Source organism: Formica exsecta, unplaced genomic scaffold, assembly GCF_003651465.1.
Source record: "Formica exsecta isolate Colony F162 unplaced genomic scaffold, ASM365146v1 scaffold72, whole genome shotgun sequence".
NCBI classification, from domain to species: Eukaryota; Metazoa; Arthropoda; class Insecta; order Hymenoptera; family Formicidae; genus Formica; species Formica exsecta.
In genome coordinates, this window is record NW_021853485.1 from 7,012,069 (window position 1) to 7,031,345 (window position 19,277).

At 37.3% G+C, this 19,277-nt stretch overlaps 1 protein-coding gene across 2 annotated transcripts in view; it reads left to right on the top strand.

Annotated features, from left to right (window-relative positions):
* The window catches only part of LOC115243555 (T-box protein H15-like), a 45,761-nt gene that overhangs the window by 2,156 nt on the left and 24,328 nt on the right, over positions 1 to 19,277 (top strand). For both annotated transcript variants that reach the window (XM_029820665.1, XM_029820666.1), the window contains exon 2: positions 17,272 to 17,527. In XM_029820665.1, coding sequence (XP_029676525.1) covers positions 17,272 to 17,527 — 256 coding nt within the window. The remainder of the gene's footprint in view (positions 1 to 17,271; positions 17,528 to 19,277) is intronic.

A 19,277-nucleotide genomic window follows, 5' to 3' on the forward strand; every position in this document is an offset into this window, starting at 1 on the left:
GAACGTTTTAATTATGCACACTCTAGGGATAAAAATTAATTTGCTTCAGAGATCTCGATGCAATCAGCAATACATTGCATTGTTATTGTTATGTAAACCATTAAATATTTTTCGTTTAAATAAGCAATGGATCATGTATTGGATATCGTGTACGAATGACAAACTCCTTTATTAATTTTTGTATTATTTTAGTAACATTTTTTTAATCGCATAACAAAAAACTGATATAAATAGTTTGTGAAAAGTAGAATTTAATATTAAGAAACTTTTGCGATCAAATATCTACATTTCGCGACTTTGTTTTCTCATACTTATGTGGTTTCAAATTAATTTTGCAACGTTTATCATTTTTATTAATAATATTCATTAATATAAAATATATCTATAAACATTTTTTTACATAATGGCGGAACAACTTACTCTACCAGTATCTAAAGTGTTAAATATGATCATGTGTGCAGATTACATTTCAGTGATATTAACTCTAAACTCAATCGCATTTATTTCTCTGAAGAGATTTCGCATAAATTCATGTCGCACTCTTGGCTCACGAGAACTCGTTACATTCTCGACATAATTGACATTTCACGTCGGTGTATCAACGCGCGATTATTTTTGTCTATGTTGTTGCAAGCATATCGCAACACTAATTTTATTACTAGAAAATATTTCAAAGAGAATTGCAGCCATTAATAATGGAAATCAAATCTCGCAAAAGTAAGCTTTGTCAAAATCAGTCAAAATTTAATTTGATATATTTTACATATTTGTATAAAGAGTTTTTCATGACGTTTTGTATATTTATTCATTTATTTAATTCAGTGTCATATATATAATTAACAATCTACAATATTTTATAATATTCAAAATTAAATTATGAACTGTTTTTCTCTCTGTCTTTCTGTCTCTTTCTCTTATTCTCTTCTTCCGAACACCATTTATTAAAGCGATTATACGTTTCGATCGATACACTAATGTTTTCGCTTGAGTCCTTGTGAGAAATTTGCCTCGAGCCCGTCGTTCATTAATGGCCAGCCCTTCATTACACTGTTATGTTTATTGTTATCGCGCCTCTCGCGAACGCATCGTCGCCGCTTCGGTATGATATTGCGCGACTCATAACTCTCTTGAAGCAGCGCTCTCTTACCGTGGCGCATTAACTCGAAGAAAAATCGCTCACCCCTTTCGGTACGGCCATCCATAACATTTAATGCAGCCATTCCCGACGAAAATGGAGCGACTAGTCTATCATGCGATTTTTGCGTCTACCCCCGGCCTACCTGTTCACCGCCACGGCTCATTATTTTTATAGTCCCGTTAAAAACTTGCCAATTAATTTTCGACCATTAACGTTTATCACGTGTACTGTTCGTACTTCGATCCTTTTCGTAGAACGACTCGATGCTATCACACGTGCATAAACGACGATGACGTTGTTCCATGGAGCAACTGCAAATATGTGAAACTAAAAAGTAGTGCCATTTGCCGAATTTAAGTACTCGAGCGAGAATTTATCTATGATTGTGCACGATAGTAAAACTTTCTATATAATTATGAAATGAAAAGAATCAATTTTAAAATAAAAGAAATTTTTTTCTAGTTTTAAACTTTTTTTTTTAATTTTAAATAAAGACAGCATATATATTTCGCATTTGCTATATGCAGTAATTTTATATGCATTATCGAAATATCAACGCAAATGAATTTTTTAGAAGCTTATAGCTATTATAGTTCTTAGACTCGCCAGCAAAGATCTCGAAAAACGAACGAGACATGTCTTACTCTTTCCTTGTCTCTCGATGCCGAGAAATAAAATACGGTGACAATCTCCTCGACGAAGCATGAATTGCGCGGAAAGTTTCCCGCTTGACATTTTCTCGCATTTAAATATTAATTCAGGAAGCGTTGGTGACGCACGTCGAAACTTGGACTATAATTATCTCTTAGCCGGCAATTGTCAACGTTAACTATATAAAACTATACGAAACTATATACTTTATGCCTCTCGATGTTATCGCGAAAATTTTAACACAATTATATTGCATTGATAAAATATTATTACGCATTAATTATCGGTGATAAAACAATGATATACTTGTTGTTATACAATATTTATTATTTAATATAAATTATATATTTTTTTATTACAATAATATTGCGATATAAAATTGTAAGAAAATTATTACACTCTACATATCTTAAAAATTATAATACTATATCACTACGAGAAACAAAGAGAAAATTCATGATGGTTTACAATATTAATGAAGACAATTCTCAAGATGCCAAATATGGCAAAAATTATTAGTTTCAAATTTGTTTCGTTTTTTATGTTTACTCAGGACATCTGCCAAGATGTAGTTCAGATATTCGCTTATTAAAAAAAGACATTTGCGATTATAAGTAAAGGGTTGAGCGCTAAGGTGCGACGAAATACGCTCGCTGTCGCGTTTTAATTCGCGCATTTGCGGACGTAAAAATGTCGACGAGGAAAATTACAAGTTGGCGCGGCACTCTAATGAGGCCCTCTAATATAGAAATTGTTCCGAACTGTCATTATCGAGATAAATGACCGCAGCTTGGCATTGGGGACGAAAGCGAATCGTTTTTGTGGGGAAACGGGATAATGGTCCGTCAGTTTCGTTTCTTTTAACGACCAAAAAAGGCGTCCGGAGCGGGAATTTGCGCGGCGAAGTCACTCCATAATCTGTCGCGCACAGTTGGATAGCTATATCTCATAAATGAAAGATATATCGGCCTAAATGATTACTAAGGAGTTATTCGATACAGTACAGAAATTACTGTACACGATAAGAGAATTATTAACATTAAAAGAAAAAATCAATAGGAATTATTATTATCGTGACACAAGTGTATAATATAATTTTATTAATAATTTTGCTATATTTTACCTTTAAATATTTGTTAGAAACAATTAACCATTTGATTGCACTTTTAAACAAATGTATTGTATATATATATATTGTTCTTTCTCTATATAACAAGTAAAATAATTGAGTTTATGCAATTTTAACAAGAAATTTAAACTTTTTTGAATTATGAAATGTTCTCTGACATATTGTATCGATTATTACAATTCAAAGTCTTATTAATTAATCCAACTTCTTAGAATTTATTATTGTACTATTTTTAGAGTTATGCAATGATATATAATTTTATCGATTAATTACATAAAAAAGATAATATTTACAACACAACGGAAAAAACGGACAAAATAAGAGCCTCGCGTGGAAAACGGAGAGTGAAAAATAATATTGAATTTTCCAATTTTTGAAGATAAAAAATACAATATATATGATAATATAAATATCTTAGATCGTTTATGAGAGAGAATGAGAGAGATAATGAAATAGATATCCGAATTTAATATTTTACAATTATCCAAAAATACATTTATAAATAAGATACAAAAATATATTTATAAATTATTTTAAAAATTAGCACCTAAAGTCTAGCGATTGACTTTTAATCGAAGTAAGCACGTAATATAAAACCGGTATTTTTGAAACATTTCTTTTGAAAATCGTACGCGGAATATTTGATTATGCGACCGATAATGGGGATTGTATTGTGGCGAGTTTGGCATCAATGTATTCACAGTTTGGATAACGACCGTAAATTATTTCAGCATTAATGAATTATTTAACGCGCAACGGCGTGAATGAAACGGTAAACAAAGAAGCCATCTAAACCGCTGAAATCCGTTCTCGCGAAATAATCAGCCGGGAATATTTTATGCAAAAGAAGAACTGCGTGGCCGCGGCATTTCGTCACTTTAGAAATTCGTTTGCGAAACGTGCGTGACAATGGTATCCGGAATACCAGACGCGATTGTGGCTAATTTCAATGTCTATGAATTACGTTAGGCACATATGAGTAGGAACAAGGACAAATGAATAGATTATTATTACGAATGGGTTAATGAATAAAACATTAAAAAATTTTAATGCGATAACATGTTCACACAATTGATAGAAATAAATCTTTTCTTCATAGAGCAACACCAAAACATCGTTGTTGTATACATTAAAAAGTTTATTTTGCATTATTCTTGTAACGGGTAAAAATGTTTATATTCTTTTCAAATAAACAAGCTTCTCGCTTTCTGTAAACTTGTTTTTCAGCACGTGTTATCTTGTCGATATAATCGATTCAGATATGTGGGCGAAGTATACATTTCTATTCCGATAATTTGTATTCGTGCGTGTATGTTAGAGCGATATGTGAGGATAATCTTGCTCGTTTACCATGATTCACTATCGAAATAGACTTCATCGGGTATCGATTAAGAAAACTTAGACGAGATTTATACTATCATGTGAGATAAGATACTTTGCATTATTCAAGAACACGTGTCGTGGCTAATTGGAAATGTTACTCACATGTCAAGCATGAATTTTGTTTAGAATCACAAATTTCGTTTAATCGACCAGCGTTGAGATTCGAAGCGGGCCTATTAGGTGAAACGACACGGCGGGTGGAGCAGCGAGATTCAAACTACTCGATGCTCGAGACGCACATAAATTGTTGCCATCGCGCTAATGAATTATTTAACACCCGTCGCGCGTCGATGAAAGTTGTAAATAGGAATGCTCAAATTTAGCTTTGTCGATATTTAATCTTTGAAGATTGATCCTGTTCACTCTGCATTGTGAGCCTGCATAGCAAAGTCGTGAAGGGGAAGATACATATTTATTATATGTAAAAATACGTCTATAAAATAAATTTATATATATGTATATATATGACTAATCAAAATGTAAATTGAATCAATACTTGTTACCAAGTTGTTAAACGAAAAGAAATAATTATGGAGATAAATAAATATTTTTTGAAATGAGCACACTTGAATTTATAATATTAGCAGATGCGGGAGCTACATTTGCAATTATTGCAATAATTTATTACAGTTTATTCTTAAATACACACATGCTTATGACAATTTGTCTTACATTATATATTGATAAAATTTTTTTTAGGGTAACCTAATCTCCAAAATTTAATTGCGATCTGTAAATATTACAATTACTCTTTGATTGATTTGCAATAAAATAATTTTCCCAATAAATTAATCGGAACGAAATTAATTCTATTAATAATTTTTCCAATAAATTAATGGAACGAGACTGATCTTATTATTTTCATTCTATATGATATCCGCTACCGGAAATTGACATTTCGACGGTGCCTAATGAAATATACACAATCGTGGGCCCAGTCGCGAGAGATGAGGGCCGAAAAATCCGTTGTTCCCCGCGCGTCGGATCGGCCAGGTGAGGTGTCCCATCGGAATTCTGGAAACGGCCATGGCCACTCTCCGGGCCCAGCCAGACGTCCGAACGAGACTCGATGGTGTTCGGTTTCATCATCGCGTATCTTGGACGCCCGCGGCGAATAATCGCCCACGAAGATCCTACGCGGCGCAAAATTTACGGTCGGACTCGCTGCAATTCACCCACGGAAACGGGCCGCCATTCCCAAATAAACTTCGGCAAACGGCGGCATGAATCGGGCTCTCCTCCGGCATACACGTGCAAATACACGCGCAGATACACGCGTTCACACATGTATATCGATATTAAGTGTGCGAAATAAATCCGCGATCCCGCGAACTTGGTCGCGCTGTAAAACTTTATGACGACGAAGTTCTTGTACCTACTGAGATCGATTTTCATCGCACAGATCTGACGGTGAATTAGCTTTCAACGAGCAGAGAGAAAGAAAGGAATTTTATGTTTGAATTTTTTATGCTCTTCTCATAATTGAGAGAATAAAAAAGTACTAAATGCATAGAAATGAAACTTATCGCGGAAAGTAAGTGCGCGAATTAAAATTTGCCGGTCGTCAATATAAAATACTTTACATGAATTATCCGTGAAAAGGGATATTGCTATTCTTTTTTTTTTTTTGTAATTTAACTTAGATTTTTTGCGACAAGTTTTTTATTTTGTACGTTACATATCGATGTTTTGTGTTATATCAAAAAGAGATGAGCATGAATTGTATTGGGGGATAGATTACTGCATCATTTAAAAGCACGGTGTGATTGTTAGCATCAAATTTCTCAGCGTGAGTTTTTGAAAACAATATAACGACTTTGATCAAACGTTTCATTGGTGTGGATATGCTTATGTATCACGGCTGTGTCCCTATGTAAATCTGTACGCGATGATCCTCGTGCTGCTTGATGCCGTTGTTTGCCGACGTTTGTTTTCTTGCACCTCTACTCGCTCGCTCGCTCGAAGGCGAGAAATTTAAATGAGATGTTAAAACGAGAAAAGTACCGTGCGTCGTCGAACGATGGAATCGACGGCTGTTAGCCGAGATTTATTTTTACTATCGGTCGTCGAACATTTGCGTTAAATCCGATGTGTTACGTACCGAAGGAAAACCGGTATTCACCGGGCATAATTCCGGGATTAAGCTTGACGCGCTATCTGCCCCGCGCTTAACTTTTAACATTGTTATCTTGCCGGAGTTTGTTTGAGTTTTGCCCGAGCCGGATCGACGAGAATGCGATACGAAGGCGAGACGAGCGGCCGAATTCGGGCCTGAGTTAGATTTTCCTCATTGTTATTGAGACAACATGTGGTATATTCAAAAGTGAATTTATAATTGTGCACGTCCCGGAAATATTAATAATGCAGAGACTGTGATAAGTAAGAAGCAGCAAACGTCTATAAATATTTCATATTGTACGTTTGAAAACGGATTAATCAGAACAGACATTTTCGTATAATTAGCGATAAATATAATTTATTTATTTCCGATATATATTCACGAATAAAAAATATTTTATATGGAATGTCAAGTTTAAAGATACGAGATTTTTTAGGAATTCCTATTTTGTGTTGATATTGCAACATAACATGCTATATTTTATTTAGTATGTAACAATTCCAAATTTCTTTCTTAAAAATCTTCAATCAGATAATACGAATATAACGAACACGACGTGAAGAATTTGAATAAACTTGACGTTCATCGTTGCCAAGTTTCTTCGAATCGATTTCGCGAACGACTCTTGCGGGACCGGAGGGTTTGCATTTGAGTAATCGCAGGCCCTTAAGCCCCTGGTCCTTCAATTTTTTTTCCACGCGCAGGTGCGGGGCCTCGCGAATTCTCGATTGAAACTCGGCGGGTTCGCGGACGACGCGAACAAAGCGGATACCGGGAGCGTGTTAATTCCCGAACGGTCCCCGGGTCCCCGGGATACGCGGGAATAAACGGTAGCTCGTTTTCACGAGCCGAAGCACGGCGAAAATAAAAGAGTCACAGGGACACGTATAGGGTTTCATCGGAGTGTCAACCGTAATAAATAGCCAATGACTTAGTTAAGCGGGAAGCTACTCGGTCGAGCGCGAAGTTACGACCGGTCGAGTTAAGAAGGGAACAGGTGGTGGGACGAGTGAAGAATCTTTGCAAAGCGAAGCGTTGACGAGGACAGAAACGAAGATATATACGTCTTTTTTTTTAAATTAACAAAAATAATGAATATAAGTATACAAATTTTGTTATTGCATAAATACACCAATAAATGATTGCGATTAAGAATAAAAATAAGAACGATAAGTTTTACCAATATTATATACACTTAATTTTGAAAAATATATTGTTTATGTAACCAAAAAGAAATTAGAAAAGAATTTATTAGTAAGCTATTATTAATATTTTATCTTTTAGAATGTTAGAAAAATTGCACGCTTTAAAACAATACAAATATATAATATGCATTTACACATATACAAATCTATCTTTACTCTCTTTATTTGATTAATAAACGCCCTTTTTGTACGGAACGAGACAAAATGTTGACTACAACCAAGAGTGCAGACAGCACTTATCTAATTTATGTACCTTATTCGTGTCGTCCCACTTACAACTTCGTGGTTCACCCACCTGGTTCATGCCGGATACTTAAACGATCATTGACACGGACGGGCATCGGACACGATGAGTTTGGAGACGCTCCTCTCGTCTGAAGCGGATTGACGATTCCACTCCGAGGTGGTCTCGGCGATTCTTCTCGCAAACGAGATATATCGCCGGAATCAAATCAACGCGTTTCGTTGACAAGCGCGAATGTTGACGATATATAAGACTCAAGTATATGCTTTCTTATTACGGATTGTCAAGGCGTGTTCAATCTTGATACGAAGATTGAACGAATTATATTTTGAACTCGATGTGAATGTGAACGGCGATCTTGGAGTTACATTTTTCGAAATGTCATGAAAACTCCGTTGAAATGTCGTGAAATGATCTTTGATCGATAGTTATGCAAGATTGTATCATGAGCTTGTTCATCCGATCACAGTGATTTTTACATCAATGCTTATTCAAGAATTACAAATTGAGATCTCGCACATGTAGAAATATGGTATCATTGTATTTTATTGAAATTTTGAGAGATAAGTAATATATATATAATTATTTTTTATTTATTGATATATATATAGAGATATTATTCAGTTCATTAGATCTCGCGGTTGGCATTACGTTACAATGACGTTTACATGGAGATGGACGATCAACAATGTCGTTTTCGAAAGGCGAAACATAAGGTAAGAATGCCGCTTATTAGAGAGGCGTGCATCGAGATTACATTCACATTCCTCCGTTCCGATAGTTTTGCAAATTGCCGGTAATGACAAGGCGATCGGTCGATTTTTCAGGCTACGGAAAACCGTTGGTGGAAAGCATCGGCGAGAATCGAACGATGACGATATGCTTCGTTCAGTTACAATTACACGCTGCGTTCTCACTCGGGTAAAACTGATTGGTTTGTACGCTCCGAAATCATAGACTTGCCTTTTTCTATCTGTCTTGCAAAACTTTACCGATGATTAGGCTATCGATCACGTACTCCAGTTCCTGGATAACCGGAAAATTGGAAAATTATTGCGATTCGTAATTAGGGGTTGTTGAAGAATAATGGAAATTTAAATTGTAAACACATATAATTTTTTAATGATACACCGAACTCTTGAAATATTCGATTACTCTATGACAATAGTACAAATAACCGTTGACTTGAAAAATAAAAAATCGTCCAGTGCGTAAAACTAAATATCGAACCGTCAAAAAAATTATTTAATTATTCCCATTCAATTATAATTTTGACATGCATGAGTGCTCAAATGACTCGACGATTACGGCGGACAATTCGCGGAGAGGACCGATTCAATATCATAATAGCGAGAGGCGGGCTCGGGGAAGAGAAAACGAAGGAATCGTCGAAGTCATCGTCACTTCGTTACCTCTGTCGAGAACGCGGCGCAACGTACAAATGACAGTGCTTGAAATACGAGGCGCGAACGACATTTGTTAGCGCCTTCCTGCCACGCTGACGCTCGTTCCGCGGTGATATCGAGGAGATATACGTATAACGTGTATAACGTGAGAGAGACTCGACCGATTCGCTCGATTTACCAATCCATATCGATCGCGTTTCCTTTTGTGTTTCCACATGCCGACGATTTGCTCAAGCGACAGCGCGTTATCTCTTGGCCATTATCAGTTTCCGTATTTACGTGAAGAATCATAATCAGATATTCAACTATTTTAACACTACAAGATAAAATGCAGACTTAAAAGGAGTCTGTGTGGAGAAATTCTCGATATTTATGCTATTCTAAAAGATTTTTATTCCAGATTTTCTGAGCTTAAAAATCTTTACGAGCTAGCTTTTACAATTTCATCGAAAATAGATTGCTTTTGACATGTTAATGTTAGTATAAACTACCCCCGATAACTGATATAATGATTATGCCAATAACTAATCTTGATTTCAATAATAGGCGATATATTAAGAAGCTATTGCATTCTCTCTTCAGAGAGACTTATTCCTTTTCATATATACTTTTTTTATTACATATATTTATTAAGGAGAGGACCTAAGACTAAAGTAATATAACTCATTTATTCCATAATTAGTTTAACTAATTGTATAAATAATTATTATATAAAGATGTGTTAATTTTTTTCTTAAATATTTTTTGTAAGATATTATTGTTATATTTAATTTTAAATTTGCGCATTCTCTTTATCCTTCGTCTTGATTATTTATAGACGCCCCATTCTTGTGTTGTAGAACAAGATGTCTCGCGTACGTTGACGCGAAGTGAGACGTCGAATGGCGTAATCAATTTTTTGCGTATGCCGGACGCGACGAAACAGGACGTTGTCTTCGGCGAACGAGGAAGGAACGCACCGCGTCACGCTCAGATTAATTTACGTTTCGCGAACAAACAAGGTGCCGGTTTTAATTATCTGCCGACAGATTGATTGATCGATCCCGAAGACGTTCTCCTATCGCGCGCGATCAGATACGGCGCGTCAATACTCAATTTACCTCGTTGCATGGCAAACGCAAACTTCCGCGAGTGTCTTCCCCGCTGTGCGATCGCGCGTTACGCACGCCCGGTATATCGCTAATTTACTTTTCATTAATGACGGATCGATGAGTCGGCGCAATTCCGGCGATGCTTACCAGAGCGTTTTTAATACGCTTTTCGCTATCTTAATTAGATATTTAGACCTCGGGAAGAGGAGAGGAGAGGAGGGAGAGAGACTGGCCCCGCTCATGTTATAAGCGTAAACGAAATCGTTATTGTCGACGCTAAATTAAAATTGCACTATAATATTACAAGGGCTAATAAAATATTGTGGAACGCGTGTTTCCCTGTCAACCGCGAATATTTTTGATTTTCAGTGACCAATCGTAATTCATTCGCGTGCGCTCGTAAACTTGTCATCTCAAACAGACATCAACTTCTGTTGGAACAAATTTACGATGTCACCCTCGTTTCTGCAGTTAAGCTGCATTGTTAGTCTTTAGAGAAAGAGATAAATATATATTTTCAAACATTAAAAACTTTGTGTCTAAAAATTAAAAATTAAATTTTGATATTTTTTCAAATTTTATAATCGTTTACGATATTTCTAAATACACATAGTTGATACTAAATTGACAACCGGCAATTCAGCGTAGCCGAGTGTTCCATGCATCAAACTCAAAGTGAAGACATCAATTTGACGGCACTGTCTGGCGATTCCAACGAGTTTGTTCGCGTCGATCGTCCGCACAAACGGGAAAGTTTCGCGTTCATTTTCCTCGTAGAACGCGAGCCTCGTAGATCTCGTCGTCAAGCGCTGGACCCGTTTCAATATGTCCCGCGAGCGCTTTGATCCGCTTCGGTCGCGCGCGCGCTCGCAACCGTAATTCACTCACGGCGTGCCGTAAAGTCGCGAGAGACTCGCCCGACAAGCAGACCCCGGCGGCTCGTCATCCGTTTCGTCAGTCGTTTAACACGGTCGTAGATCGTGTCGAATAAAAATACGTATGACAGACCACACATCGTGAGCTCCCGAATCGCTTACTTCTCCTAATTACGGTTGCGGTGCTCCGATAAACACATAAGAGAACTTTCCTGGCAATTTAAATATTCATAGATCAGAAGATGACGTTCTCTTATATGTTTTTTCCGATGAACTATAGAATACTGAATATTTCGGCTTAATTTTTCATTTTTTTTTTTAGATTCTAATATTATTTTTTACGAATGTAAGATTGACGCAAGGATGTGGCGGAAAATGGCCGCTGAATTGGCATAAAGTAAATCGACGACTTATCGAACCATCGCGATTGTCGCGTGCGTTGCTCATGTTATGCAAGATCCGCGAAAATCACCAGTCTCGGCCGCTTATTTGCGTTGGCGATGTCTCGAAGAACCGGTGGGTTCTCGTATTTCGTTCGCGATCGACGTGACGCAGCAGGTGTATCGCCTGATGCCTGGCTCTTATCGCGTCAAGACGCGCGACCCTCGCTGGCAACTTAATCACGGATACATCCGAGGACGCCGATTCCCTTGTCGTTCCGCTGCCTCTTCGCAATTAAGCGAGGAAACACGCTCGATTTCAGGCCACGCGATGTTCCTGGGAGATAATACGTTTCGCGATATAAGTCGTCATCGATGATTATTGTTTCTAATCAAACTTGCGTGTATACAAAATTAAAATTGTCTAATTCTCGATACTCTTTAATCTTAGCGTATAGATATTAATAAGACATGAAAATGATTAAAATGATAGAATGCGGGAGGTCAACAGGTCAAAAGCATATTTTAATATGCTTTAATTAGTTTAATATTAAACTAATTAAATTAATTTTTAATGTTATATATGAAAGCACGAATCAAATCTTGAAAAAAAAGAGGATAAACTCTATTCGCTTGCATATCGCTTGAAATGCGTGGCTTCAAAAGAGAGTTAAACGATTACTTTAAGAGTAATCACCGTACAGAGAGAATCCCGCGAAAACGTCTTCACGTTACCGCAGGTGTAACTATAATTCCGGCTACGCCCACCGAGTTGTATTAATGAAGCGATATCGATCGACCCTTTCAGGATTTATATACTCGATCCCGCGGCTGTTAAATAACTTCTTCGAGGAGTGTTAAACGCGCGCGAGCTCGCTCAGCACGTATATTTTAGCTCGTGTAAGTGTGTATATGCGGGCCCCTCTCGCCGGGTAATAATCGACGATAAATCGGCGTATCGGTGCCGACGGTAATTAATTATTGCTTTGTGGTTATCGGCTCTCTTGCGGTGGAAACGACGAGTTGCGTGCGGATAATCCTCGCCGACCGGCGAATATCCTCCTCCATATTGAAAGGTTCGCGCAGCCCCGAGAGCTCGAAGCGCAACGTAAATACAGAGTCCGGCGACCGCAAGGGACTCTCCGCGGCATTTTACGGCCAAAGGCTGACCGACGAATGGAGATTACTGTTATTGCAAGTGGTAATTCGTACTTAATATTCCGCGATGCGCCGCGGCCGCCGAAGAGTTTACTATTGCGTAAACATTCACCCGATCTATCGGATCAAACTCTCTTTAACCTTTGCCAAAGCGGTCCATTTATCTCGACAAGTGAGGATCTTCCAGAAGTAACAACTCGTAAAAAGTATTATCAAGGATTTATTTATTGAAATAAAATTAATGTTATAATAATATAAAATAGAAATTTAATAATATATGTGATTTGTGTAAAAATATAAATATTTTTTCGTGTGGCGGAAAATTGTAGTGAATATTTCAGAATTTTGTTTCGAGGTTCCGATTATCAGTATGCTTATATTTGAGTTTCTGAAAAAGTTTGAATAAATTAAATATCTCTGGAATTAATGAAAAAAAAAAAAACATTAAACATTAAAAAATTGACTCCGAGTTCGGCAAGGAGTCTATAATTAAAGGTTCTGAGATACACTGTGTGCATCGGGAAGAGTTTAATCTCATACAGCCTTCTGCAGATCGTGCTTAAAAATTTAGAATTACACGTTACATTCTCTCAGGCGCAAATTGATGGCGTATCAACGGGTTAATAACCAGGGATCGGCGCTAAACGCTTTCTATTCGTATTGCGAGACTTAATAAATACGTTGACGTTCGTAAAGATAATCTCAATATATCTATCTTGGGTAATTTATCATGCGTGTTAACGTTGTAAAGATGCGATTTTCCTGTAGAGGCAAAAACGCGCTATGCAACTATGTAACGCGAATAATCACGCATTTATAATCGCGAGATAATTTACAGAATTTATATATTATTTATGCGACATTATTTTGTAATGCAAGAACTTGCACAGTAGGAAAAATTATACCTACTCTATAAAATATATTACATTTTTGCCTTACTGCGGCAGATGGATTAATCAATGCAAGTAAAGAATACAAAAAAAAAAAAAAAAAAAAAAAAAAAAAAAAAAAAAAATGGGTACACATTAAATTTTGGTAGCAAGGAAATTAAAAAAAAAAATAGAAAAATATAACAATTGGTATGCATCATAATTTATACACAGAATACGGTAATGATTTATACGATGTCGATTTGTATTAGAAGGAGATTATTTTGCGTAAAAAAAAAAAATTTGTATTAAATTAAACCATTGTAGCCATTTGATTTAAAAATTTTATTTTTTTTATACGAATCCCGATTAAAGATAATCCGAGGATCAAATAGAGTCACGTTTACCGCAAAATGTGTGTGGTGTAAATGCGGGATGAAATAACGGTCGAAGGACGTGAGGCTAATTTACATATCGAGTTGAACGATAATTCGTGACGCGTATTACCGGCAATTACTTCGGCGGCTGATCAATAATATCAGCAGAGTTTTCGAGGATCGTTTCTCTCGGCTTTTGCCGTGGTTTAGACATTATTAAATGCAAAATGACTAATTCCCTCGATTACGGCACAACGGTCATACACGCCGACGAGCGATGTAATGAGCGCGCGGTAGCGCCTGGAAAAAGGATAATTATCCACTTACGATGGGGCTTGCTTTAGTTTAGCGTTATTAGCGTGATGCCGGCCAAGAGCGGCGGTTCGTGAAATTATAACTTCCAGTAACTTAAGGTAAACCAAGAGATTTTATTTACCACCGCGTTACTTCCTCGTTTGTGTATCAGTAATCTTTTATCTTGAAAAAGATTAAAAGATTGCGATATATGATATTTTCTCTCTCTTTCTCTCTTTAGTATGTTTATATAGCAAAATTGCTGGGTATTAATCATGAGTTGGTTTTAGCACATTTTTATTTAATAAAAATAATTCTTGTTATAAATTTTGCGCGATCGTATGTTGGCACTTCGTGAGTTATAAAGATAATTTACGTTTACTTCGCACATCTTTGCTCCGTCTTTAATTTCTGATTGTTCTATATTATTTTAGCAACGTTGTAGTTGTGTTCTCTTTTACATGCTCTTTCCCGATAAGAGAAAAGAAAATGTGTACGTGCAGAGAATTATATATGCTGCGCTTAACTGCGGATTTTTGCGGAGAGAAAAGCGGGAAAATGGCGTGGCCATAATACTGACGCCGGATCCCGTCTTGAGCCGAATGGACAATTAATTCCTCGCGCGCGGCATCAACGCGCAAAATTGATAGCCAGCACCTGACATACCGGCCAAGTCGGTACTTCGTAACTGCCCATTACGAAGTTTATTACGGTTTCCCGGGGCACAACGGTGGCTCTTACTATGGAAACGCGCTCGCGCAGAGGCGCACGTGGTAAATACGTGTCCGCGAATTACGCCGAGAAGGGACCTGTTAAAATGGCAGATGCTGGTCTCTCCTGTTACCGTCAAAGTATAAATAAATCTCAGCCGCGTGAAGTCTCTTCTTATCGGAGAGATTCGAAAAATTGCGTTCGAATTGATCAAAAAACATATCTCAGAATATTTTTATCGACGCAACTTGTGTAAATCACGGGTTCGCGTAGTATTGTAAAAGATTTATTTTATTTTTTACTTGAACGAAATCAATTTCGTTTAATTTTAATTATTTCGATTTTATCTTTTTATCAGTAATTTTATCTTGACAATAATCGAAAGTCGTGTTAAAAGAAGTTTAACCATTTGTGTTTTCTCCGCTTGAAAAGTTATATCGTTGAGAACATCCTGTAGAAATTTGCGTGCATCTTGAAAAGAGAGCTCGACTTCCTGTGCCCGAGCGTCGTGGCGCAATAATTAATCACCGTCGATGGCAATACGTCTTTTTATCAGCCGATTACTTTTCCCTTGCGTCATTAAAATCGGAAACACAATCTGCGTAATATAATTGTAAGGCCGGCTTCTCTCGCGTGGAATTATTTATTCTTCGCGACGTTATTTATAATCGATTGCGTTGCTGAAGGAACTCGCTTATCGCGGCGACCGACGATATATTATCATCGATAACTGGATACCTATAAGCACCGCCAAATGGATTACGCTTAGATTTACGTCGATGTGATTGAACGGCGCAGAACTATACACAACGTCGTGTTACATCGGTGTGCGTGTAAGCGGAGACATTTGCGCCTATAAACGCAAGAGATTAGCGCGATCTACGCGAAATAAAATACTCAATAACGCGGTGTCTCCGAGTTAATTTGAGGCATTAATCAACATGTCATTTTAATCAACGTGAATTTCTCAGAACCTTCCACCTCCGTTGCTATATTTCTCAAGTACTTTTGACACATTCGTATCAATACAATCTCATTTCCGCACTACACAATAAAAACATGTACGATATCACCTTTAATAATTTAAAGGGGAAAAGAAATGATTTAAATTCTGAATTATAATTAAAGTAGATAAAACATTTATCGTGTATACCATTATTTTAATTCTATTTTTATCTACTAGAGACTTTATCACGACGCATAATTGAAGCAATTGGAAAACATTATATTGATGTATCGTTCATTCCTGTCCGCTATATTTTCAGCTTCTCACCATTCATTTAATTTCTGATTAAAATCTTAATCGGAGAGACACTCCCCTTCTTCATTATTTCACTAATAGAGTCATCGAACAAGCGGTAAATAATGGCGCGTCAGAAAAACGATTTTTTATTAAACGTCTATGCATACGTAAACGCCAACTTTTTTCGCAAGAAATTCTGCAAAAAGTCGCGAAACTTTGTACACAGAGCCGGTACAAGTAGGATGCGCGGCTCAATAAAAGCGTATGGGGAAAGATATTAATCGACGCCGAGGCCTGTCATACGTAATTTAGAATCGAGTTATCGCAATGCGCGGCTCCATCGGACAAAATTAATAATAATTTGCGGTAATGGAAGGCCTCCCATCGTAAATTACGAATCGACGAACGAGAGCCTCGTTTTTAATTTCGCTCGCCGCGCGAGCGGCGAAAGTGTGCGGCTCAAAAGGCGAATATCGTCGATCGCGAAACTGGGAACGGCGGACACGCTATAACTGTAATTGAACGTTGCTCTTAAATATTCATCAGGCGCGGTTCATTCACGATAACTCCCGTATGTCGTACGCTATTTTAGTAACTCCTACGGCTGTGTGCGGTGTGAACGGATGAAAACGAGCGTCAATGACATGGCAGTGATAAATGTTTGTTCTTAAGAGCTCGATTGCCTCCTCTCGAAATGGAGTTTTACTACGCTTCAGCGATCCTCGATTTTTATATCGGGTCGTACCGGAAGCGGTTTCCTTCTCGTTTCCGCTTGCGTATCCAAGACAGCGGCTCGCTGAATAAAAACCGCGACTGTAAGGTGGATTAAATACTGAGATTCATAAATACTGAGACAGACGAGTAATATTCTGAAGGATAATTTGATACTAATATGATAGACCTCTTATGTAAATTATATTTTTATATTTTTATTAAATTTTCTTTAATATATATCGTATATGTAATATATATTTATATTGTAAAAATATGAATTGCAGAAAGGGAAGCCAGCGGTTCTGGAGTCGTCCGCGGTGCTCCGTCGGTTCCGGAGACGATCAATGCGGAGGACGAGCCGGAAACGGACGATACCGGAAGCACGAGTGGGAAGGGCGCCTCGCCGGTCGTGAATCCGCTACTTCAGGAGCGCTCGAATTGCGAGGAACTGAAACATGTGGCCTGTCACCTGGAGACCAAGGATCTCTGGGACAAATTCAACGAGCTCGGCACGGAGATGATCATCACAAAGACCGGCAGGTAAGGTCGAAGTACTCCAAATTATCAACTTCCGTTGTTTGCGAAAATGATTGATGTCTGAATCATGCTGATTTATTTATCAGTATCACCGAAGATAACACCGCGGAGGCACTTCACGTGAACGTCGATAAATTTTAATCGCACGAGCGATGATCGCCAAGTGATAATTGGTTTCAAATTCGAGTTTTGTATTCATTAATTATTATAAACGTTGAATTATTTTTCAATATTGTATTCCTTCAATTTTTAAGACAACTCTTTGTTTTACAACTCTTAATTTTATATCACAGTATGATTTGATAATTTATATAACTTTAATCGCAATTTGCGATTACTTTGGCAAATATTGAAGTTGACGTAATGGTAACGTAAATAAATTTATTATAGCATACAGTAATATTTTCGACTTTGAAATGGAATAATTATTTTATTCTGAGACGATGCTAAGATCGAAAGAGACAAGTATCGCGAGACATGTTTCACGACGCGATTAATCGAAGGATCGCAGGCGGAAACAATTCCAGCCTCGTTTCCCTCGAGGGGATAAGCGGGATCCCCCAGGCAACCAGATGCCCCGGGGAAACTCCCTCGAGACGGTGTATCCCGCTAATGCATCGCAGGTTGGATTCCTCCTGGACAACGTCGAAGCGATTGACTCTTTCTCATTACTCGCGGCCGCTCACCCTTTCGGTTCTCGTCCCGAAACCGCCGTCTCTCCCGTGGCGACATCGCTGCAAACTCAATCACGTCCCGCCACGGGTCACGACACGACACCCACGAAAATTCCCGAGGGGAACCCGGCGATAGAAACGGGCTCGGCTTAGGGCGAGAGGTGTCGTTACCCTGAGCAAGCTGTCACTCGCCTGACACGTTATACCGAAACATAAGCAAGCGTTCTAATCGCATTGAAATTACGATCCTTTAATTGCGGGAATTGAGCAGGGAAACCGGAGAGAGGATAGTATTATATTCAACAGTCGTGAAATAGTCAAAAAATGAAAAATTTTTTTATACTGATCCTTACTGATCCATTTAATTTGCATGATGTAGAAAGTATAATACTAAAAATAAACACGAAAAATAAATCAAAATATAAAACATACTATCTAGAAAATTTCAGAGTATTTGTCATTGTTTTAGAAATAATTAAAATACTTTAAAAATTTAATATGAAATGGTTCATTATATGACTTTCAAAGATTATTATTTTTTATAATTTTTATTTATAAGAAACAATTTAGTTTTAAACAGACGGGGGAAAATATCGGTGAAATACTATTATACGAGATCGATGCAATTATTTATTCTGCGATGCAATTATCTATTCTAAATTGATATTATTTAACAAATGTTAATAAATAAAATCGTAATAAAAACCGTTATAGATGTACAACAGATCGCGGACAGAATCGGCGAGAGAGAAAGAGTAAAGATATTTGGATACAAAACTGATTGAGAAGTATAAAAATTCAGCGAGAAGGAATTGATTATGAAACGTAATCTTAACTATACACATACGCAATACGCGTTTCTATCCATAAAAAGAATTTTCTTTAGAATTTAGACAAGTTCAATTGCGAATAACAAGAAAGTAGCATAATGCAAGGCGCATTGTACAAATAAAAGGAGATGAGAATATACACAAATATACTGTCCAAAGTAATACAAAACTGTGAAAGAGTCGGGGCTACTTCAGGGATGGAAAGGGAGAGAGGATCGAGAAAGAAAGAGTGAGAGGGGGGGGGGGGGG